General features: G+C 42.1%; 2 protein-coding genes across 4 annotated transcripts in view; one reads left to right on the top strand and one right to left on the bottom strand.

The window, feature by feature from the left end:
- Nucleotides 1-1,171, bottom strand: part of CACNA2D3 (calcium voltage-gated channel auxiliary subunit alpha2delta 3) — a 938,743-nt gene extending 937,572 nt beyond the window's left edge. For 2 of the 3 annotated variants that reach the window (XM_050781063.1, XM_050781066.1), the window contains exons 1-2: nucleotides 893-1,121; nucleotides 139-220 (exon numbers count right to left, since the gene is read on the bottom strand). In XM_050781063.1, the coding sequence (XP_050637020.1) occupies nucleotides 139-220; nucleotides 893-1,014 (204 nt within the window). In that variant the 5' untranslated portion in view covers nucleotides 1,015-1,121. Of the gene's footprint in view, nucleotides 1-138; nucleotides 221-892 lie in introns of all 3 variants that reach the window. The other variant, XM_050781062.1, reaches the window with a different exon arrangement.
- Nucleotides 1-26,007, top strand: part of ACTR8 (actin related protein 8) — a 616,404-nt gene that overhangs the window by 360,749 nt on the left and 229,648 nt on the right. The gene's annotated exons all lie outside the window — the stretch shown is intronic.

Here is a 26,007-nt window from a genome sequence, read left to right as displayed (position 1 = left end):
AATGCCAAGAAACCCGGGGATCAGAGACTCCTCTGATAACTGATGCTGCTCGGGGCTCACGTTTGTTTGGAAAACTAAATCTGCCTCCATTTTCTGTGCCGGAAAAATCATCGCTTCCTGCCACCACAGAAACCTTACCTTTTGCAGAAGCTGGGAACCGGAGTACTTAGCAGCAATGGATTTTATCTCCCCACCAAAAGCCGAGGCCCAGAGCTTCACCCTACAGGGAGAAGGGGCACAGGAAGAAATGTAACACCCGTGTCACAGTCAACACGCACGCACACGCACACGCACACATGGGGCTATGGCTGAAGGAGCAGGGCGATGTAACATTTTTTTAAAAGAAGAAAAGATTAAAAAGCGCCTTGGTAGAAACTGCCAGCACCAAACTGCAAAGCGCAGCGCGGGAGGGGGCCCAAGGGGGGTCGCGGAGTTAAGAATGCACAAAGTCTCCCAGGGTCTCTAAAAAGACCACTGAGTTTCATTTGAATCATTGCCCGAGGACTCGACCCCCTAAACTGGGCATCACCTGGCAAATAGCAGTCAGAAGAAATCCACCCATCCCCCCTCCCAAAAAAGAAGTGGGGCGGCAGGAGAGCAAAGGGGGGAAATTCAGCGGCCCATGGAAGTTGGATTCGGTAACCAGGCTCCAAAGTTGGTGCCGTCACTTGAGGTGAGCATCTCCAGATCTCACTCGCCAACCTGCGGGCAGGGGCCAGAGCATCCCACCGGCCTCGCCGCCCGACGCGGGTCCCGAAAGGCAGGTGCGAGCGGCGAGGCCGACGCCCGCGGCGGGTCCTACCCAGCCGCACTTGCAGGCGCCCAAACTTGGGCACAGTGGGTCGCAGGCGGAAGGGTCCCCTCCCTGGGCGGCGCAGGAGCCGGCACTTACACGGAGAGCGGTATCTGCTGCTCCGAGCGCACCACGTCCCCCAGCGCGGCGTAGAGAAGCGCGGCGGCGAGAAGCGCCGAGGCCCCCCGGGACGCGCGGCGCGGCGAGCCCGGCCCGGCCATGCTGGGCTCCCTCCGACGCGCCCGCTGCGGCGGCGACGAGAGCGGCCGCGGGGAGCTGCGCGGAGCGGGCGGTGGGCGAGCGCGCGGGGCTGCCTGCTCCGCGCTGCCCCGCCTGCCTCTCGCGCGCCCGGCTCACTTGGGGAGCAGAAAAAGGAGCGGGTGGGGGGGCGGGGAGGGCGGAGAGGAGGAGGGAGGGAGGAGAGGAGGGGAGGGAGGCGGGCGGGGGAGGAGGCAGCGAGACGCGCCTCTAGCAGCGGCGGCCGCCCGGCCCCGCCTCAGCGGCCCCGGGGAGTCCGGCGGGCCGCGGCGGGAGGGCGGCGGGGCGGGAGGCGCCGCGCGGGCGGGGACTTGCAAACTCCAGTGTCCTTGGCCGCGGCGGAGCGCGCCCTGCCCCGCCCGGGCCACTGCGGCCGCTGAGTTCTTTACAACTCCGCAGTCCGCCACCGCGGGCGCGACTCTCGGGCTGGCCCCGGGCCGGGGCGACCCTAGCCGGGGTGGGGGTTGGGGCGCGGGAGGGAGGCCAAGGGCAGGGCGCGGCGCTCCGCACTTTGCGGGCGGCTGCTACGAGGGGGCGTTGAGCGCCCAGTCCGCCCCTGGGCCGGGCGGGGTCGGGGGCAGCGGAGCCTAGAGGGGGCGCGCCCTCCGCCCCCACCGCGCGATTTTCCTGCGGGGAGGGACCTGGGGAAAAAGCAGAAATCTGAGAAAGGAGCACGGGCTCGCGGCGGAAGGCGGGATCGCACTTGGGGCGGAGCGGGCCGGGGATGGGACTGGGTGGGAGCTTGGGGCTCTGACTAGGGCTGCGCTGCGTGACCGCCCGCAGCTGCGACTCCGGCCGCGGCGCGGAACAGAGGAAGGTGAGGAGGGCGGTGCTACCAGCGCGGGGCTCCCGGCACCTGGCCGCAGCGCAGCCGCCCCACTGCGTGCCCGACCCAGGCCCCGGGGCTCCCTAGCGGCTGCTGCCCTGGGAGTCTGCCTGGCTGCGGCGACTGGCGGGACCGGGATGTCAGGGCTGGGAGGAAGCCATCGCGACGCCGAGTTAATCCTGACCGGGGGACACCCTGAATTTCGGGATAAAAGATTTCTCCGAGCCTGGGGGATTGACTGCTCCCCACTCCGGCGCCCACCGCACTGGGCAGGAGGCAGTGAGCGCCGGAGGAGGCGCCTTCTCGCCGCCCGCAGAGGCAGGGGCGAGGAGAAAGGAAGCCGGGGAAACCCCTGCGCGTCCGGGGAACCAGGCTTTCCCCCGCCTCTCTCGCCGCTGCCCCGACCCCGGGACCTAGCTTGCCAAACCCCTCTCCCCCGTGCGTGGTCTGGGGTGTGATTGGGAACTTTGTGGAGCCCTCGCGCGGGCTGGCGGTAAAGACCGACCTGAGTGAGGCTGAGTCATCCTTGCCGGGCCAAGCGCAACTCGGGTGACCCTAGCAAGGAGCGCGCTCCTAACATCGCCGGAGCTCCCAGCGCATCAGACGCCTGGGTTCTTATTTGCATGCCTTTCTGCAGCCGAGGCTTTGCTTTCTGCCCCGTCACCCGCCCTCGGTCTCAGCACCCTCAGGTTGCAGGGAAGTGAATAAGAGCGGGCTCCAGCTTCCGCCAGGTGGTGTCCGGCTAGGATCCGGGCCGGCTCTCCTTTCCAGTTCTTCCTGGAAAAAGTTACCCCTGCAGATGTTGGGCTTGATCTCAGAGTTGGCAGCAAGGGAGAAGGACTGTTACCGAGAGGCTCTTGGTGCTTTTCCCGAGTGCGGGCAGACTCGACCTCCCCTGGGCTCTAGCAGGTCTCGCTCCCACATTGGGGGGCGACGCAGGGAACAGGCCCCACTCCAGGAGCTCCAGGTGCGCCCCGCCCACGGCAGTGTCTACAGCCTCTCTGGATGACTAACCGGTTATAATGAACTCTCTGCTTCTGTGCATACCCTCCGCCTGAGGAAGCATGCCAGCCCTTTCCAAACCGAGCCAAACGCGGCCTGACCCCCGAGGCAAGGGGTCCCAGGAGTTGGACCCTCAAATTGGGGGTTAGGAGAAAAAGTGTTTTCCTGTCAGAAAGCGGGATCGTTCTTCCTAAATGAAAGCATAGTGAATGAACTAAGAGTGAGTGCATGCTCTTAGTAAGACCATCCGTTGCCTACGTGTTTTCTATATGATGACAGCCCTTCATGCCTTCACTCATTCATGCAGTCAATAACTGTCAATCAGCTTCTATTGCTAGGTACAGTAGGACATGCTGGGAAGCCAGTAGTGAACAAATCAGGTGACCTGCCCTCACCGAGTTTATACACTACAAGGAGGACAGGCTTTACTACAAAAACCATAATGGTAAGTGTACAGTTATACACTTTGACAAGGGGAAAAAAATACTGTGTATGAAGAAAAAGTACCTGTGACACCCATACTATTGTTATGCCTATTAACTGATAAGAACATCGCGGCATGGCAAGATCATACAGCTTAGTCATGTTTAAGCAACCGCTTGACTGCTGGACTATATACTGAAGACCACTTGGGCACCAAGGTCATGAAGACATTTCATAATAAAGTCACTGTGCATTGCCAACCTGACACAGGTGAATTTCGCCGTTGTTTCAGGGCAACTAGAGAGTAGGCATGAGAGGCCAGGCACAGGAAGTCCCAGTCCCAGGAGGACAGTGTTTTGAGCATTTGTAACACAGGCTATCTTAGGGAGAACATTATGCACATTACGTTTAAGATGGATCCTGCTAACCATTTCCTAGTATATCAAAAATAAAAAATATTTATCTAATACTAATACACTCAGAACTCAAAGTGTCCAAAGATTTGGGGTCTTACCACTTACACACTGTAATATTCTTTCCAGAATCACAAAAATCAGTGCTGAAAGGGATCTGTAAGCGATCTAGTCTTGCAGTCTTATTTTAACGGAGAGGAAAACTGAGGCCCAGAAGGATTTAGCCACTTGTCCAAAGACAGACACCCCTTAAAGAGAATCTCCTCACTTTGAACCAGGGAGTTCCTGCAGCTACATGAGAATAAGGAACTAGGAGCACCTTCCAGTAAGCCATATGCGGTACCAGGGCATTGGGTGCTACTTGCCATTTTCACCCAAAAGCTTACATTTCAACACCCAACTCTTAGTTGAAGCATGGAATCCAGAGAAATAAAACTTTCATTGGTAGACCTATGCACTCCGTCTCACCTAGCCGAGGATGTCGCACTTTGTCCTGCAATAATGAGGAGCTGCTGGAGGTGTTTGAACAGAAGTGAAAGATGATGACACAGAAGTGAATGTTCTAGAGGCATTCACTTAATCCTGGCATATGAAAGGGATTCTGGAGAAGCCCCTAGAGCAGTGGTTCTCGGTGCGCAAGAGGGCATTGCCCTTGGGGGCATTTTGAACAGCTGGGACTTTTTTTTTTTTTTTTTTTTTTTTTTTGGAGATAGAGTCTTGCTTTGTTGCCCAGGCTGAAGTGCAGTGGCACAATCTCAGCTCACTGCAACCTCCACCTCTCAGGTTCAAGTGACTCTCATGCCTCAGCCTCCCAAGTAGCTGGGATTACAGGGGCCTGCCACCATGCCTGGCTAATTTTTGTACTTTTAGTAGAAATAGGGTTTCACCATGTTGGCCAGGCTGTTGTTGAACTCCTGACTTCAAGTAATGTGCCTGCCTCAGCCTCCCAAAGTGCGGGGATTACAAGTGTGAGCCACTATGCCTGGGCTAGTTGGGATTTTCTCTGTTTGTCATAATGACTTGGGGTGCTACTGGCATTTAGTGGATAGGGGCAGAACAGACCCATACAAGGACTTTCAAGTACCCCACTGAACATTCAGGTAAGAGAAAAACCCCATTTATAACCATCTGAATCTAGCACTAAAAGCTATTTTGTACATAAGAGGAGTTTTTGCATGGCTTTAATAAATTTTCCAGGAATGCAATTACATTATAAATAGAGGCATGGTTGTCTTCTCTTTTGTTCAGAACCTTACCAAGAAGTTGTTTGGTTGCTTGAGGTTTGTTTGATTTATTGTTGTTGCCATTTCTCATTTTGGAAAATCTCCAACAGCAACTGTGCTCACAGATCCTGAGTTACCAACACACACACCTGAATCAGTCTGCATTTGGGGTGTGGCATTCACACTTAGTCTGCACACAAGCACAAACAGCTCATAACGTCATTAGATCTTGTAGCTAAATCTTGTACAAGCATTTCACATAGTTAAATACTTCTTATTTTATTATAAATTACTTTTATTTTACTTCTCTTTGCTATTACCAAATAAGGCATCATATTGTCTTTTTAAAACTCTGACTTTAATTAGGTTATATTGTCTCAGAATTTCATGTCAGGATAGTAAAGGGGGTGTTGGGTCTATCTGGGTAAATATCTACTGTGAAAGGAATACCAGCTAAAAGGCTGAGATGTTGCTGATGAGGAAGCAAAATGGTTCACTCAAAAGGAGGAAAATGGCAAATGCTTTCACATTTAACCCAACAATTCCTCTTCTGGAAATTTATCTTACAGTTACTGTATTAGTCTGTTCTCACACTACTATGAAGAAATACCCAAGACTGGTTAATTTGTAAAGAAAAGAGGTTTAATTGACTCACAGTTCCACATGGCTGGGGAGACCTCAGGAAACTTACAATCATAGCAAAAGGTACCTCTTCACAGGGCATCAGGAAAGAGAATGTGTGCAAGCAGGGGAATTGCCAGATGCTTATAAAACCATCAGATCTTGTGGGACTCACTCATTATTACAAGAACAGCATGGGGGAACCACCCCCATAATCTAATTACCTCCACCTGGTCCTGTCCTTGACAGGTGGGGATTATTACAATTCAAAGTGAGATTTGAGTGGGGACATAAGAGCCAAACCATATCATTCTGCCCCTGACCCCTCCAAAATCACATGTCTTCACATTTCAAAATGCAGTCATGGCTTTCCAACATTCCCCCAAAGTCTTAATTCATTCCAGCATGAACCCAAAAGTTCAAGTCCAAAGTCTCATCTGAGACAAAGTAAGTCCCTTCTGCCTATGAGCTTGTAAAATCAAAAGCAAGTTAGTTACTTCCTAGATACAGTAGGGGTACAGGCATTGGGTAAATACATGAATTCCAAATGAGAGAACTTGCCCAAAATAAAGGGGTAACAGGCCCCATGCAAGTTTGAAATCCAGTAGAGTAGTCATTAAACTTTAAAGTTCCAAAATGATCTCCTTTGACTCCATATCTTACAACCAGATCTTGCTAATGCAAGAGGTGGGGGTCCCACAGCCATGGGCAGCTCAACCCCGGTGGTTTTGCAGGGTATAACCCCACTCCTGTCTGCTTTCATGGGCTGCCATTGAGTGTCTGCAGCTTTTCAAGGTGCACAGTGCAAGCTGTCAGTGGATCTACCATTCTGGAGTCTGGAGGACAGCGGCCCTCTTCTGACAACTCCACTAGGCAGTGCCCCAGTGGGGACTCTGTGTGGGGGCTCCCATCCTACATTTCTCTACCACACTGCCCTAGCAGAGGTTCTGTATGAGGGCTCTGCCCCTGCAGCAAACTTCTGCCTGGACATCCAGGTATTTCCATACATCCTCTGAAATCTAGGCAGAGGTTCCCAAATTTCAATTATTGACTCCTGTGGACCCACAGACCCAACACCACATGTAAACTGCTTGAACCCTCTGCAGCAAGGGTTGGGGCTTGAACCCTCTGAAGCAACGGCCCTAAGCTGTATGTTGGCCCTTTTTAGCCATGGCTGGAGCTGAAGCAGCTGGGACACAGGGCATTATGTCCTGAGATTGCATAGAGCAGGGGGTCTCTGGGCCTGGCCCACAAAACAATTTTTCCCTCCTTGGCCTCTGGGACTGTGATGAGAGGGGCTGCTGTGAAGGTCTGTGACATGCCCTGGAGATATTTCCCCATTGTCTTGGCTATCAACATTCAGCTCTTTGTTACTTATACAAATTTCTGCAGCTGACTTGAATTTGTCCTCAGAAAATTGGGGGGTTTTTTTCTATCACATTGTCAGGCTGCAAATTTTCCAGACTTTATGCTCTGCTTCCTCTTAAATGCTTTGTCACTTAGAAATTTATTCTGCCAGATACCCTCAATCATGTCTCTCAAGTTCAAAGTTCGATAGAGATCTAGGTTGGGGGCACAATGCTGCCAGTCTCTTTGCAAAAGCATAGCAAGGGTGACCTTTACTCCAGTTCCAAACAAGTTCCTCATCTCCATCTGAGACCACCTCAGCCTAGACTTCATTGTCCATATCATTATCAAAATTTTGGTCAAAACCATTCAACAAGTCTCTAGGAAGTTCCAAACTTTCCTACATTTTCCTGTCTTCTTATGAGACCTCTGAACTGTTCCAACCTCTGCCTGTTCCAAAGTTACTTTCACATTTTTGGGTATCCTTATAGTAGCACCCCACTCCTGGTACCAATTTACTGTATTAGTCTGTTTTCACACTGCTATGAAGAAATACCCAAGACTGGGTAATTTATAAAGAAAAGAGGTTTAATTGACTTACAGTTCCACATGACTAGGAAGGCCTCAGGGAACTTACAATCACAGCAGAAGTCATTTCTTCACAGGGTGGTAGGAGAGAGAATGAGTGCAAGCAGGGGAAATGCCAGATACTTACAAAACCATCAGATCTTGTGAGACCCATTATCATGAGAACAGCATGGGGGAAACTGCCCCCATGATCTGATTACCTCCATCTGGTCCCTCCCTTGACACATGGAGATTATTACAATTCAAGGTGAGATCTGGGTGATACCAGTTACTGAATGACACGCATATACAGTTACTCATCACTGCACTATCCTCAAGAGCAGAAGACTGGAAACAACCCAGCGGACTATCAGTATATGATTGGTTAAAGAAACTGATACATCTACACAATACAATATTATGCAGCTGTTTTTGAAAAGTGAGGAGGCTTTCTACACACAGAGATGAAAACATCACTAGGATATATTAATTGTTTTAGAAGCAGAGTACATAACAGTGTATATGGCATGCTACTTTTTTGTCAGAAGGGGAAAAAATAAGAAGACATTTTTGTATTTGCTTAAAGGAACAATGGAAGATATACAAGAAACTGCTAATAGTTATTCCATGTTGAGAGATTGAGAGAACAAAGGAGATAGAGACAGGAGTAAGAGTGACAGTTTACTATGTATATCATTGTAATTTTTTTTGTTTTGTTTTGTTTTGTTTTTTTCAGATGCAGTCTTGCTGTGTCACCCAGGCTGGAGTGCAGTGGTGTGATCTCAGCTCACTGCAACCTCCGCCTCCTGGGTTCAAGCGATTCTCCTGCCTCAGCCTCCTGAGTAGCTGGGATTATAGGCGCGAGCCACCACGCCTGACTAATTTTTCTATTTTTAGTAGAGAGGGGGTTTCACCATGTTGGTCAGGCTGACCTCGAACTCCTGACCTCGTGATCTGCCCGCCTCGACCTCCCAAAGTGCTGGGATTACAGGCGTGAACCACCATGCCCGGCCTCATTTTGATTTTTTGAGCTATGTGAATATATTACTTATTCAAAGCAATAAGAATACAGCTTTTCATAGTGTTTGTAATAGTTTAGCTAGTGGGGCGTGGGCTAGAGTGGAGGGAGTGGACATTAGAGTGAAAAGTGAAGGACATTTAAAATCCTTGATCCCCTACAGAAGTGTTTCTCAAACCCTGAGAGGTCCTGATTCAGGAAGTCCAAATCGGGGCATGAGGCAGAGGGACATCTACATTTCTAATCAGCTTCTGGGAGGATTCTCATGCCCATAGCCATGGAGGACTTTTTGTAAGCACAAGCCTTCTCTTACAGGTGTAGAGCCTACAGAAGTATGGACTTGGGGTCACACAAACCTAAGTTCAAATTGTGGCTTACCTTCATCCTACCTGTGTGATGTTGGTGAAGTTACCTAACCTCTCTGAACACCCTTTTCTCAACTGCAAAGGATAGATAACAAGGAACTGACACCACACGAACCTAAGGAGGATGAAATGGGATAATGCAGCTAAGTATTCAAAAGGTATTATTTATTGCCTTCATCCTGCAAACACAGCAAGCGTTTCAGCACCCAGTTACCGCTCTGGCTCTCACTCTGCCTGGGCGTGCCAAAGCCACAGGGAACCCTTCCCTCCATACCCCTACCACTGTGGCCTGGCCCAGACCTTTATCATTTTATCCCTATACTTGTGTGACTGACTCCTACTGGGTCATCCCTCCTCCTTTTTCCCCTTCAAATACATCTTTCTTCCCGCAGTAACCAGAGCCATCTTTTAAAAAACAAAAATCAGATCCTGAGAATTCCCTGCTCAAAATCCTCCAATGACTTCTGTTTCAAATTCAAATGCAGACTCCTTACCAGAGCACCCAAGATCCTTGGCTAACCCCTGCAGCTTCCCTGTCCCTCCCTCTCTCACTTGCCTGCTGTGCTCCAGCCTCCTTCTCCTTGGAGTTTCCAGAACAAGCCAAGCTTGTTCCCACCTTGGGTCTTTGCTTGTGTTGTGCCCTCTGCCCGGATTGCTCTTCCTCCACATTGTTTCTCACTGAGTTCAGATTCCTGCTCAGAAGTCCCCTGTGTGGGGAAAACTTTCCTGAACACCCCAGGTGAAAAAGAAGCACACACACACACACTCCTCTGAACTGTTACCTTACTTCGTTTTTCTTCCTTACAGTTATCACTACTGATTTATTTGTTATTTGTTTACACTGTCTCCCCCACTGGATGGGATGTGTCCACCTTCTTCATCACATGACCATAATGGGTTAGCAAAGCCTTAAATGTTGTGGAAGCTCAATAAGCATCAACTGCATGAAGGGGTGAAGAGCGGGAGGTTAGCAGATTGGAATTCTTTTCTGCTCAGGTCCTGCCTCTTCCCATTCTTCCTAGGCTATGGCTGACCCTAGACACAGACCCTTTACAAAAGCACTTGATTTGCCAAGAAAAAGAGAACCTGGGAAACTGTTTCTTTGAAGAGAATCCTCAGTTACATCCCTGTGGGAGGATGCCGGTTGAAGGAAGAGGAGAAGGAGGGAAAAGGAAGACACTATAACAACGCCACATCAAACGCTGTTTTTGAAGCTGTCAGAGGAATCTTTACAAAAAGCATGTAGGGTGGAAGATGGTATGTCAGGAGGTATTAATATGTGAAACATTCAAACAATGCAGATGTTTCAAAAGGATGGTTTGCATGTGATCACCTGTTTCTAAAATCATAACCTGGTAGGAAAGGAAGACCTATGGAAGCTAAAGAGCAAGGCAGGGGAAGAGTTCGCTCTTTAGGGCTGGAGTGGATGTCCCATCAGCAGGAAGTGATACATGTCTCTTAAACTGAGAAACATGACCACATTAGCAGGCCCAAACCAGGTGGTATGGCCCAGGCAGTGGCTCCTGACCTCCTTACAATGCATGCATTTGCAGCCTTCCCTTCATTGAGTTGTTTTCACTGATAACAACTATTTTTTAAATGCTGAATTTTGGCCAGGTGTGGTGGCTCATGTTTGTAGTTCCAGCAATTTAGGAGGCCAAGGTGGGAGGATTGCTTGAGCCCAGGAGTTGGAGAACAGCCTGGGCAACACGGTGAAACCCTGTCTCCAAAAATATACAAAAATTAGCCGGGGTTGTGTACGCCTGTAGTCCCAGCTACTCAGGAGGCTGAGGTGGGAGAATCATTGAAGAGACTGTCATGACAGCAGAAAAGGAGGAAGTCTGTGGGTTATGAAGGAAGGCTAGCTCAGCTTGTTCCCCTGTACTGTGTCCTATCCATATGCACATACTTAAAGCTCCTGCAAAGTTAGTAACCTAGGAAATCAAGAAGTTCAATAATGAGCGAGAACAGGGAAGGGGAGGAAGAGGAAGGAGGAAAAGAAGAAAGAGGAGGAAGATGAGGAAAAAAAGAGGAGAAAAAGGAAGAGGAGGAAGAAGAGAAACAACTGGCCCAGCATCAGTACAGTAAATATTTTTAATGTGAAAAGAATAGCTGCTGACGAGTTGATGAGTGCTGACGAGTTGATGGTTGCAGCACACCAACATGGCACAAGTATACATATGTAACAAACCTGCATGTTATGCACATGTACCCTAGAACTTAAAGTATAATAAAAAAAATAAAAAATAAATAAAATAAAAAGAATAGCAACACTTACCAAAGAACAAAGAACACTCATCAGAAAAAAAATGTTACTATGGAGCAGACAAAAATTGTAACCATTGATTTCACCAACTTTAAGAGCATAAGAAGCAATCCTCCTCACTGATGAAAGATCACAACACAGAAATGCAGGAACTCAAAGATGACAGCACAGGAGGGGATGACACAGAAGCTGGTGGAATCTGGGAAGAATTACACAAAACTGATGAAATCAGCAAAGAAAGAAAGATAAAATTGGAAAGGATGAAATGGAGAATAACTACCAGAAAAAAAAAAAAAAACTAAGGGAATAGAAACTATAAAAGCAAACAAAATAAAATGGAAATAACGGAACAGTTAAAATAATAGCTAGAAAATGAGACATTGAGGACAGGCCAAAGCCATTTGATATATGCATGATTGTCTTCAAAGAAGGAAACCAAGATAATAAGAATATAGAAAATATTTGAAGATATAACTCAAGAAAATTTCATGGAAATATAAGAAAACATGACTCTACATAGAGAAATGACATGCTGTATATTAGGGAAAGCTTATCCTGAATGGTTAGCCTTGAGAAAGAAATTGGATTTTAAAGATAAAGAAAGAATCCTTTGGATAGCTTAGCAAAAGTACCAAGTTGCTTATAAGTGGAAGATCAGGCTGGCTTTCAGAAGTCTGCATAACAATATTGAAGGCCAAAAGATAATGGAGTAATTCCTACAGTATTCTTAAGGGAAAAAAAAAAGTGTGACGTAAGTATTTTATATCCAATCAAACTAACTTTCTACTGTAAAGGCTTCAAACAAATAGTGGTAAACAAGGAAAATCTCAGATAATGCTCTATACATGAGATCTTCTTGCAAAGGCTATAAAAACACAAATTTTAGCTCAACAAGAGATGCCTGGAGAACAGCAGCAAAAGAACTGTAGGTGAGTGATGAATGTATTTCAGTATAAAATTAAGACCAAACAAATGTGGATTATGGGAACACAATAGAATGTAACTATTACTTAGACAATGCAGAGAGGTAAGGTATCTAAAATATGGAAACGTAAAAGAGGAAAAGAAGGTAGGAGCAAGATAAGTTGTTGATTGTCACATCTGAAGTAGCTAAGTGTCAAAAGATATCATTTAGGCCGGGCGCAGTGGCTCAAGCCTATAATCTCAGTACTTTGGGAGGCCGAGATGGGCGGATCACGAGGTCAGGAGATCGAGACCATCCTGGCTAATACGGTGAAACCCCATCTCTACTAAAAAAATACAAAAAATTAGGCGGGCGCCTGTAGTCCCAGCTACTCCGGAGGCTGAGGCAGCATAAACCCGGGAGGCGGAGCTTGCAGTGAGCTGAGATCCGGCCACTGCACTCCAGCCCGGGCGACAGAGCGAGTCTCCGTCTCAAAAAAAAAAAAAAGATATCATTTAAATTCTATAAAGTTTATTATTTCACGGCACAATGTTAAACACTAAAAAAGATGGCATTGTTGTCTAAAGTTAGGTATGGGATGGAAAAACGGAGGGAGAGAGAGAGAATTTTAATCTTATCATAGCTCATTACATATTGTTAAATAGATACTGCTCAAAGAAATAAAGAATTAAGAGTATCATAGAAATTAAAACTATCAGAACAAAAATCCATACCTTCCTAAACATCGAAAGAATTACAGAGAGGAAAAAAAGCAAAAAACAAAACAAAACAAAAATAGCCCATATACTGAAAGATTTATTCCAACAAAATACCACATAGACCAAAAAGATTAAAATTTTTTTGATGGGTTTAATTCTTTTTGTTTTGTTTTGTGACAGTCTCGCTGTGTCGCCCAGGCTGGAGTGCAGTGGCGAGATCACAGCTCACTGCAGCCTTGACTTCCCAGGGCTCAAGCGATCTTCTCACCTCACCCTCCTGAGTAGCTGGGTGCACTCAGGTGGGTGCACCCAGCTGAGTAGCATAGGTGCACACCACCATGCCTGACTAATTATTTTATTTTTTATTTTGTAGAAACAGAGTCTCACTTAATTCTCCTTTTTACAAAGAATTTCAAATTGAATACCAAAAAGTAAAGCCTTATTCTATGTTCTGTTACAAAGAGCATACTTTCAACAAGATCATTCACAGAGGAAAAAGAAAGGGCAAAGAAAATCCAAAAAAATGCAAACAAAAAGAAAGCAGGAATTGTAATTTTAAATAAGAAACAAGGTAAAGTTACTGCCAAAAAGCATTTAAAAAGACAAAGAAAAACATTTTATGATACTAAAATGGTGGCTGAAACCTAGATAAGCTTACGTTAGGAAAATAATAAACTAAAATGATGGAGTTTACAATGAAGATATAATATTTATAAATATTTATTTATCAAATACTGTAGAACAACAGACATAAAAACTAGAGAAATAGAAATGCTATTACTGGGAAAGACGAACTCACCATGTTAGACCCAGTGGACCAAAAAATATAATATGGAAATTCTAAATAACACAATTAATGAGATAGATCTGATTGATATATTTTTAATACTCTGCCCTAAAAATGGAGAACATTTATTCTTTTCAAATGCTTGTGTAACACAGAAATTGACTATAAAGAAATTTCAATAAAGCTCCAAAAATGAACACTATAGACAATATTTTCTGATCATAATGCAAAACAGAAATTGCAGGTTTCCTAGGGAATAAAAATATTTTAAGGACTAAATAAAAGGTTATGCAGCTAAGGCAGTACTCAGAGGAAAATTCATATCTTTAAATGTTTATAGCAATAAAAATGATAAAAGACAACCAATGAATAGACATTTGACCCCAAAATTTAGAAAAAGGGCACTATAGGAAAGCTTAATGAAGGACGAGGTGAAGTTAAAGGCAGAAACTAATGATTAGAAACATTATAAAAAATTATAAAGGAAGCACACATATGCCTACAGACAAAACAAAAACTATAGACCCATCTCACTTACGGTGCTACAAATCCCCAAATTATATATTAGCAAATAGAATCTAGCAACACATTGAAAGAATAATTTATCATGACGAAGTAAGATTGATTCAAAAATTCAAGAATGGTTCAATAGTAGGAAATCTTTTAATATAATTCATCCTGAAATAATATTAATAATTAACAAAGAAAACTAATAAGATTATCTCCATAAATGCTGAAGAGACAGTTGTCAAAATTCAGCAACTATTCTTTTAAAAATTTTTTTATTGTTTGGTTTTTGCTTTTGCAAGTTTATATTTTTGCATATAAACTTATAAATATATATAGATACACTGAGTTATGTGATGATTACAACCCAGAATATACAACACAACTGAAATTATACATTGGAATTGCATATCTATAATTCATATGATGATGCACATTAATCTTAAATGGCACACTGAATGACAACATCTATCACATCTTCTTTATTGACCACCACTATTTTCTCATTATATCTTAACAGAATATAACACATTGTAAATTAAACAATGCAACTTATTATGTTATAAAAATAAACAGTACAATGTCTAAATTTTAAAACAATAATTATTATAAAAAAGAAAGGTCTTATGAGGCTAAGTGGATGGGCAGTTAAAGATTAAATAAGCTTCAACAAATGTAAAATCATAGTTATAAGGAAAGTAATCTATATTACCTTCCCAAGGCATAACTCTAAATTATGATTTGTGGCCCAGCAAGGAGAGCTTGGATTCTCATCAGTCCCTTAAGGTATGTCATATTCCCTTTAACCAGACAGCAACTATTCTTGAATCAAAAAAATACATGATAATATAGGATTCAAAAAAATACTTCCTTAATGTAATAGCATAAATGTATCTCAGCTTGAAATGCTTAATGAGGAAACTCCAGAAGCATTCTGATCAAAACTAGTGCAATATAAGGATGCCAACTAGCTCTTCATCATTTCACATAAAATAACGTGCTTACTTGATGTACCTACTTAATGTACTAGTCTATGTAATTTGATAGCAGGAAAAAATAAAGAAAACTAAAGTCATAAAATTGGAAAGAGGAGATAAAACTATCATTATTTGAAGATTGTCTAATTGTGCACCTAGAAAATCAAAAAGAATCAACTGAAAAACCAGTGTGAGAATTTAAACAGATATTGTGGTGCTAACTGAATATGTGGAAGTTAATAGCTTTCATGTATACATATATATACCACAACTAGTTAGAAGATATAATGGGAAAAAAATACCTCATATACTGTAGTAGTAACAAGAAAGACAAAATGCCTAGAGGCAAACTTAAAAGAAATGTGTACGAAAAATTTTAAATACCATTAGAGGACAGAAAAGATGCCCCGAATGAAAGGAAATATATCATTATCTTAGATAATATATACATAATATCAGTGATCTCTAAATTACATTTAAAATGATTTAATAAAAATGATCAATAACTTTGCTTTAGAACACACGACTCTAAAGTTCACATGGAAAAAACAACTAACATACTTGGGAAAATCCTGAAAAAGAAATGTAACAATGGAAGACTAGGCCTACTGCCTACTATAGGTTCCCCAGTGAACCCCACACAGCTCCCTGCGGCACACATACACTTTCCTTCTGTGTCCTGATCTGGAAGCAGAGTGCCTTGACCACTCTGTGACCTGGCCGACTGCATGTTCCCTGCAGGCTTGAACCCATCCAGGGGCCTGGAACATTCTCGGGCACTGATAAAGCTGCTCAGGTTGTTGCTCAAAAACACTGAAAACATAACCCTTTTCGAAACATGTAGATACTAGCCCCCATCCTGAACCAGATTCCTTAAACTCTCATATAAAACCCCATAACCCGACCCCCTCAAGGCATACACACCTAGGTAGAACATCCCTTGTCTCACTGTCTGACTCGAGGATCTGCAGCAGACTCCTCTATACGCAAGTTCCCCTAATGAATGCTCTGGACTGATCATCCTAGTATTCAGTGCTTCTTTCTTTGAAATCCCAACTGGCCCCATCTCAGGCAGTCCCTCGTAGGAATTCCCTTGCTGCTGCTTTTAGGGTGACTACAGCCATGGATTTGACTTGACAGCACACCTAACAAATATTAAAATATAAAGCGTCAATAATTAAACCTTGTGATACTGGAAAATGAACAGATTATTAGAGCAAAAAACAAACCGATAACCAAAAACAGCACAGAAAATCCTGAAATAAACCCAATAAATACCATACAGGCCTTTAATATATGATTAAAGGAGAATCTCAGTGAAAATGGAAAAGAACTGTACTTGGTGTTGAGACGATTAGATATCTATCTGGAAAAGTTAAATTTTGGTTTATACCACACCCACATCAGGGAAAATTCATTTGGATATAAGATTTGAATATAAAGAAACAATTCCCTTTCCCTAATACAAATACCAAAAATATACTAGAAGAAAACATGAGAGAATTCCTTTTAAAACTTGGAATGAGAAACACCTATCTAACTGTGACCTCAAATCTAGAAGTCATAAAAAAAGTTAAATTACATAGAGAAGTTTAAATCACATAAAGTATGGTTACTGAAAAATATTTTAAGCAAAGTCAAATGACAAATAACAGACTTCCAGTTATCATTTCAAAAGACCATCACTGTCACAATAAAAAATGGGAACAGGCAGGTGTGATGGCTCACGTCAGTAACCCCAGCACTTTTGGGAGGCTGAGACAGGAGGATCACTCGAGCCCAGGAGTTCAAGGCCAACCTGGGCCACATAGGGAGATCATGTCTCTACAAAAAATAAAAATAAAAATTAGCCATGTGTGGTGGTACATGCTTGTGGTTCTGGCTACTTGGAAGGCTGAGATGGGAAGATGGCTTGAGCCTGGGAGGTGAAGGCTGCAGTGAACTGTGATCATACCACTGCACTCCAGCCTGGGCAACAGAGAAGACTCTGTTTCATAAAAGAGAGAGAGAGAGAACAAGTTGGAAACTTACAAAACCTTTGGTGGAGAAGCAGGTACAAAAGAAATCCATTCATCTTAGATGGAGATAAAAGGAAACTATCTGAACTTTTGATGGCTGCATGAGAACTGGCATGATAGATTAGAATTCTGAGCACACCCATTCATAGAGCAATAAAGCAAGTCTCCGCTCACCTGCTGAGTCTCTCCCACAGTCTGCACTGAGCACATGGCGGTGGTGTACTAAAGGCTGGGGATAAGGCAAAGTTGTTGACAAACATCCCTCCATTGCAAACAGAGTCTTCCTCTATTTGCAAGGCAGAGACTTTCCCCAACTACAAGGCAGCAGTCCGCCAAAGGCTGGTGTCAGGGCAGATAACTCTGAGAAACACCTTTAAAGCAGCGGCCCCCAATCTTTTTGGCACCAGGGACCGGTTTCATGAAAGACAATTTTTCACAGACCTGTGGGTGGTGGAGTGGTTTGGGGATGAATCTTTTCCACCTCAGATCATCAGGCATTAACTGGATTCTCATAAGGAGCACACAACCTAGATCCCTCGCATGTGCGGTTCACAATAGGCCTCACACTCCTATGAGAATCTAATGCCACCACCGATCTGACAGGAGGTGGAGCTGAGTCCGTAATGCTCTCCCGCCTGCCACTCACCTCCTGCTGTATGGCCTGGTTCCTAACAGGCCATGGACCAGGACCAGTCCATGGCCTAGGGGTTGGAGACCCCTACTTTAAAGGACTCCAGGCATTCATCATGAAAATGTAACTACTCTCCTAAGTCTAAGGTTAGGGTAGAAGGTCTGAGAGAGCTGAGAGAAATCCCTATGAAGCCTATAGACATTAAAAGAACGATAAGTGGGCCGGATGCAGTAGCTCACACCTGTAATCCCAGCACTTTGGGAGGCCAAGGCAGGCAGATCACTAGGTCAGGAGTTCGAGATCAGCCTGGCCAACATAGTGAAACCCCGTCTCTACTAAAAAAAAAAAAAAAAAAAATTAGCCCAGCGTGGTGGTGGGTGCCTGTAATTCTGGCTACTTGGGAGATTGAGGCAGGAGAATCACTTGAACCTGGGAGGCAGAGGTTGCAGTGAACTGAGATCGTGCCACTGCACACCATCCCAGGCGACAGTGCCAGACTGTCTCAAAAAAAAAAAAAAAAAAAAAGAATGGTAAGTGGATATTATGAAAAACTTTATGCCACCAAATCCAAATTCAACAATGTAAATTTTCATTTATTTATTTATTTATTGAGACAGAGTCTCGCTCTGTCGCCCAGGACTGCAGTGGCGCTCACTGCAAGCTCCGCCTCCCAGGTTCACGCCATTCTCCTGCCTCAGCCTCCCCAGCAGCTGGGACTACAGGCGCACACCACCAGGTCCAGCTAATTTTTTGTATTTTTAGTAGAGACGGGGTTTCACCGTCTTAGCCAGGATGGTCTCAATCTCCTGACCTTGTGATCCGCCCATCTCAGCCTCCCAAAGTGCTGGGATTACAGGCGTGAGCCACCGCGCCCGGACAACAATGTAAATTAAATGAACAAATTCCTTGAAAAACACAACTTCGGCCAGGCACAGTGGCTTATGCCTGTAATCCCAGCACTTTGGGAGGCTGAGGCAGGCAGATCACGAGGTCAGGAGTTCGAGACCAGCCTGACTAACATGGTGAAACCCCATCTCTATTAAAAATACAAAAATTAGCCAGCCGTGGTGGTCTGCGCCTGTAATCCCAGCTACTCAAGAGGCTAAGGCAGAAAAATTGCTTGAACCTGGGAGGCAGAGGTTGCAGTGAGCCGAGATTGCGCCACTGCACTCCAGCCTAGGCAACAAAGTGAGACTCCATCTTAAAAAAAAAAAAGAAAAGAAAAACACAACTTCATACAAAATAGAAACAAGAAGAGAAAGAAAATATAAAAACCCTGTATCTATAAAATTAATTAAATTTTAATATGACAAATAAAAACCTCTAGGTTCATGTAGTTTCACAGTAAATTTCTATCAAAGATTGAAGAAATAAATAATTATAGACACAAACACTTTAAGAAAATACAGGAGGAAGGAACAATTCCAGCCTCATTTGATGAGATGAGCATAACTGATACAAAAACCTCACAAGATTATTACAAGAAAAAAATTTCAGATCAATATCCCTTATGAACATAAATGCAAAAACTCTGAACAAAATATTAGCAAGTTGAATCAGCAATATATAAAAAATGGTAATACATGATGACCAAGAGTGGTTTTATCTTTTGAAAAATAATAGAAACATAAATTGTTTCATCCTGTGAAAAATCAATGCAATTCACCACATTAACAGAATAAGGGCGGGGGGGGGGGGTGTGCTCCTCTTAATATATGCAAAATAAAATTGAAAACTTCAATGCAAATTTAAGATTTTTAAAAATAGCTTAAAACTAGGAATAGAAGCGAATGTCCTCAGTTTGATAAAGATCATCTGCCAAAAGCACCTACAGATAGCATCATATTAATGGTGAAACATTGAATAATTTCCCCCTACAACTGGGAATAAGGCTTCTCACTTGTATTTAACTTTGGACTGGAAATCTTAACCAGTTCAATATGGCAAGGAAAAGATTGGAAAAGAAGAAGTACAATTTTTATTATTTGCAGATGACATGATTGTGTACATAGAAAACCTCGTAGAATCTACAAAAATATAGATTTTTAAAAATCTACTAGAACTAATAAGTGAACTTAGCAAGGTCACAGATACAAAGCCAATATGTAAAAAGCAACTGAACTTCTATATATTTGTGACAAACAAAAGTGTATTCGTCTGTTCTCACATTGCTATAAAAAGCTACCTGAAACTGGGTAATTTATAAAGAAAAGAGATTTAATTGACCCACAGTTCTGCAGGATACACAGGAAGCATAGCTAGGAAGGTCTCAAGAAACTTACAATCATGGCAGAGGGCAAAAGGGAAGCAGACATGTCTTACGTGGCCAGAGAAGGCAGAGAACAGCAAAAGGAGAGGTGCTACACACTTTTAAATAACCAGATCTCATGAGAATTCATTCACTATCACGAGAACAGCGAGGGGGAAATCCACCCCCATGATCCAGTCACCTCCCGCCCAACCCTTCCTCCAACACTGGGGATTACAATTCAACATGAGATTTGGACATAGATACAAATCCAAATCATATTAAAAAGTGAAATTTAAAAATAGCATAATATTAGCAACAGACACCAAACAGGTAGGAATAAATAAATCTAAGATATACAAAACTTCTATACTGAAAACAACAAAACATTCTTGAGATAAATTAAATAAGACCTAATAAACAGAGAGATATCATCAATATTGTTAAGATGTCCATTTTCCCAGTTTAATTCACCCTAAGCCCAAGCAAAATCCCAGGAGTCATTTTTGTGTAAGTTGACAAGGTGATTCTAAAATGCAAAGGGAAATATAAAGAACCTAAAGTAGACAAAATGATCTTGAAAAAGAACAAAGTTGGAAGACTTACATGATTCAACTCTAAAACATATTATAAACTACAATCATCAAGACAATGTATTGATTTAGGCATAGACATAAAGGTAAATAAAATGAATAGAGATCCCAGAAACAGACCCTCATACTTACCTGGTCAATTGATTTTGAACAAAGAGTCCAAGGTAATTCAATGGAGAAAGAATAGTTTTTGTACAATTGTGTATCTGTGTTAAAAAAAAAAAATGAACGTCAACCCTTGCATGACACTGTCCACAGAAAGTAAATGAAATGGATTGTAGGTATTAGCTTAAAAGCTAAAACTATAAAACTTTTAGAAGAAAACATAAGAGAAATAACTTCATCACCCTAGTATAGGCAAAGATTTCTCAGACTAGATACAATTAAAAACTAACCAAAAAAGAAGGTACTGATAATTTGAACTTCATCAAGATTAAAAGCATCTGTTCTTTGAAAAACACTGTAAGAAAATAAAAATAGGCTGGGCACGGTGGCTCATGCCTGTAATCCCAGCACTTTGGGAGGCCAAGGTGGGCAGATCACAAGGTCAGGAGATAGAGACCATCCTGGCTAACACGGTGAAACCCCATCTCTACTAAAAGCACAAAAAAAATTAGCCGGGCGTGGCGGTGTGCACCTGTAGTCCCAGCTACTCAGGAGGCTGAGGCAGGAGGCTGGCGTGAATCCGGGAGGCAGAGCTTGCAGTAAGCCAAGGTCACGCCACTGCACTCCAGCCTGGGCGACAGAGCAAGACTCTGTCTCAAAGAAAAGAAGGAAAAGAAAAATAGAAAACTAAAACAATATTTAATAAAAGACATATCTAGAACATATAAAGAACTCCTACAACTCAATAGTAAGAAAATACAAAATACACAATTTACAAATGGACAAAAGATTTGAACAAACACTTCACAAATGAAGATCTATGGCAAAAAACAAAAGTGCATGAAATGATGCTCATCATCATTACTTAAGAGGAAAATATGAATTTAAATTCACAATGAGTTATCACTACACACCCCTAGAATAGTTAAAATTAAAAAGGTGGACAATATCAAGTGTTGCGAGGATGTGGAGCAATTAGAACTCTTATGTATCACCAATGGGAGTGTAAAAGAGTACAACCATCTTGAGGAACACTAGAGCAATTTCTTATATACCTACCCTATAATCCAGAAATTCCTAGGTATTTACTCAGAAAAAATGAAAACACATGCCTACAAGTTATACATAAATGCTCCTAGTCCCTAAATGAAAACAATCCAACTGTCCATTAACAAGTCTTTGGATAAACAAATACTGGTATATTCATGTAATGGAATACTATTTAGCACTAAAAATGAACTGTTAACACATGAATGAATCCAACGAACAACATGAATGAATCTCAAAAACATTATGCTTGAATGAAAGAAGCTGGGTACAAAACAGTATATACTATAATGATTCTAAAATATGTGAAGTCCAGAAACAAACAAAAACTAATGGTGGGAAATTAGAAAATGCTTGCTCAGTTGGGAGGCATTGGGTAATTGCCTAGAAACGGCATTTTCTGGGGTTATACAAATATTCCAAATTTTGGTTTAGGTGGGTTTTGTACAAGTGAATACCACTGCCAAAATTTTAAAAACTGAGTACTTTAGACTTGTGCATTTTATTATGTGCAAATTATGCCTTGATTTTTAAAAATTATGGTTACTAGATTTATCTCTATATATTTGTGCCCAGCAATAATAATATCATTTTCAAGAGATGCTGATAGATTCCTTTGCATTGTGATAATTGCCTTATTATAACTATTTGTAATTATATGAAGTCTTCATAAATGTGACCAAGTACAATAATAAAGTTGTGAAAGATTTAAAATAATAACTGGCAGACTGGGGAAAATATTTGCAACTCAGCCCTCAAAGGGCTAATAACCCTCACTTATAAGAATTCTTAAAAATATCTTTAAAATACTATACATTCAACATCCCTTCATGATAAAAACTCTCAACAAATGAGGAAGAAAGCAGTATGGTGATTCCTCAAAAAATTAAAACTAACAGCAGGGCACAGTGGCATGGGCCTGTAATTCTAGCTACTCAGGCAGCTGAGGCAGGAGGATAGCTTGAGCCTAGGAGTTCAAAGCTGTAGTGTACCATGATAGTGCCTGTGAATAGCCACTGCACTCCAGCCTGGGTGACAGAGTAAGACTATGTTTCTAAGAAAAAAAAAATTAAAAATAGAACTACCATATGATCCACCAATCCCACTACAGGGTATATATCCAGAGGAAATTAAATCAGTATGTTCAAGAGATATCTGAACTCCTTTGTTCACTGCAGCACTATTCACAGTAGCTGAGATATGGAATCTACTTAAATGTCCATCAACAGAAGAATAGATAAAGAAACTATAGTACGTATATATACATATTATAGTTTACACACACACACACACACACAATGGAATACTATTCAGCTATAATAACAAAGTGAAATCCTGTCATTTGTGGCAACATGGATGAACCTGGAAAATGTTTTTAAACTAAGTAAGCTAGGCATACAAAAATAAGTCCCACAAGGTCTCACTTATATGTAGAGTCTAAAAGTTGTTCTTATAGAAGTAGAAAGCAGAATAGTGGTTAGCAGAGGATGGGAGGATGGGGAGAAGCGGGGGAAGGTGAGAGATTGGTCAATGGGTACAAAGCTATAGTTACACAGGTGGAATAAGTTCTGGTGGTCTGTTGCATAGAAAGATCACTAGAGTTAAAAACATTGTATTGTGTATTTCAAAATAGCTAGAAGAGAGGTTTTTGAATGTTCTTATCACAAAGAAATACTACACGTTTAAGACAATAGATATGTTAATTAAACTGTCATCATTACACAATTATACATGTATCAAAACATCACATTGTACCCCATAAATTTGTACAATTATTTTGTGTCAATCATAAGTAAAAAAATAAAAATGAAAGTCATAGGACTGTTAAAAGAAAACATAAATTACCAAAGCAAAGACTGCTTTACTCTGGGAATGGAGTGCTTTCATCGCAAGTGGATTTCAATCTTAGGTGTAGCCACTTTTTCCTATTTCTGGTTTTATTTTCACATTTAATGGTGGTGTGAAAAAAGGGAGAAGGGAGAAAGGAAGGAAAAAAATACAGATACATATCTATGCTCAAAGAAAGTACTGGATAGAGCTATACAAACATATTAATAACGGGGTGGAATTATGGGACTTTTTTTCTCCTAATGGATTATCTGTATTTTTTTTTACAATGGACACATTACCTTCTGCTCATTTATAGGAAATGCTCTCATGCAAATGAGAACTATTTCTGGTGAACCTATTATATCTAGAAGTACTTTAAATAATTTTCATGAAGTTCAATTTAAGAGACAAAATTTTATTCCTTCAACAGGCAATGCTTTTATTATTATTTTATCCCCACATGGGTGGGGATAAATGAATTAAGAAAGCTTCATGAACTTTTTACATATAAATGCTGCATCATTTTATATTCTAGTAGCTGATAATATTTTTTAAAGCTCATTTAAATCTACCTAACTTATATTTGGAGTTTTCTTCCACAGTTTTCATCAGAGATGGTGCCCATATTGGTTCCTTAAAATAGATGTAGAAGCTGGGGAGGTGGTGCATGCCTGTAATCCCAGTTACTTCAGCAGCTGAGGTAGGAGGACTGCTTGAGCCCAGGAGTTCAAGTTCAGCCTGGACAACATAGCAAGGCTCTGCCTCTAAAAAATAATAATAATAATAAAACCAAAAAGTAAACAGATATAGTAAAGAAATCCATTGGCAATTTATGTGTCCTTCTCAAAAAGCCTTTGTATTATAAAATCTTCAAATGTGCATACAAATAGAAGATTGTCTATTTAATTCTGCATAACCATCATGTAGACTTACATTTTGCCATATTTGCTTAGTCTTTAAAAAAAAAATACAGATTATAACATTTCATCCCTAAATACTTTAGCAAGCATTTCAAAAATATAAGGACATCTTAGAGCCACAAAACCATTTTTACACCTAACAAAATTAACAACAATTTCTTAATATCACCTAATTCTTAGACAATATTCAAATTTCCCCCATTTCTGCCCAAAATGTATTTTATAGTTATTTGTTTGAACTAGGATCCATATAAAGTCTGACTGACCATTTCATTTCTAAAATCTAGTCTTTTCAAAATCTAAAATAGTTTCCATCATCACCACTACTTTTTTTTTTCTTCTTCTTCTTTTGTTTTTTAATGTTATTGACTGGTACTTGGTTAACTGTTTCATAAAGTGTTTCCTGAAAATTTAAAGAATGATTTGACAACACCACCATAGAACTCATTGTAAAAATAATAATCGCAAAAGAGAAAATCAGACTCATTTTTCAATATCAAAACCTTGCAAATCTTCATCTTGAACATCAATACTATAGTGTGGAGGGGCGGGGCAAGCAGGAATATTAGAAAAATTCCATCAAACTAGCATATTTTAAGAGCTGGGTGCAGTGGCTCATGCCTGTATTCCCAGCTCCTCTGGAGGCTGAGGCAAGAAAATCACTTGAACCCAGGAGTTTGAGGCTGCAGCGAGCTATGATTATACCACTGCACTCCAGCCTGGGTGACAGAGGGCGACCCTGTTGAAAGAAAGAAAAGAGGAAAGAAAGGAAAGGAAGGAAGGAAGGAAGGAAGGAAGGAAGGAAGGAAGGAAGGAAGGAAGGAAGGAAGGAAGGAAGGAAGGAAGGAAGGAAGGAAGGAAGGAAGGAAGAAAGAAAGAAAGAAGAAAGAAAGAAAAGAAAGAAAGAAAGAAAAAAGAAAGAAAGAAAAGAAGGAAAAGAAAGAAAGGAAGAGAAAGAAAGAAGAAAGGAAAGAAAGAAAGAAAAAGAGAGGGAGGGAGGGAAGGAAGGAGAGAGAGAAAGAAAGAGAAAGGAAGGAAGGAAGGAAAGAAAGAGAAAGAAAGAAAGAAACGGAGGAAGAGGGAAGGAAGGAAGGAAGGAAGGAAGAAAGGAAGAAAGAAAGAAAGAAAGAAAGAGAGAGAGAGAGAAAGAAAGAAAGAAAGAAAGAAAGAAAGAAAAGAAAGAAAGAAAGAAAGAGAGAGAGAGAAAGAAAGAAAGAAAAGAAAGAAAGAAAGAAAAAAGAAAGAAAGAAAGAAAGAAAGAAAGAAAGAAAGAAAGAAAGAAAGAAAGAAAGAAAGAAAGAAAGAAAGACAGACAGACAGACAGACAGACGGGCCCTGATTTTAGAAAGCTGCCTTCCCTTTGGAGCCTCTCAACCTGGAAGAGACATCACAATTTCCCTTCTGGCCTGGAGAAACACAAGCTTAATGTAGCTTGCAGGAAGCCTGACTTCAGCTGGCTTTAACACCCCCAGGAGGAGTTAAAATGTGAAAGAACAGCATTTTCCCTTTTAGGAGACTCATCTTATCACAGACAACAGAGGTAAGAGAAAACATTTTAAGCTAATAACACTTACTGCTAACCAGATCTGGCTGAAGCAA

The sequence above is a fragment of the Macaca thibetana genome, chromosome 2 (assembly GCF_024542745.1).
Source record: "Macaca thibetana thibetana isolate TM-01 chromosome 2, ASM2454274v1, whole genome shotgun sequence".
In the NCBI taxonomy this organism is placed as follows: Eukaryota; Metazoa; Chordata; class Mammalia; order Primates; family Cercopithecidae; genus Macaca; species Macaca thibetana.
This window is presented reverse-complemented; position numbering and strand designations above follow the sequence as displayed.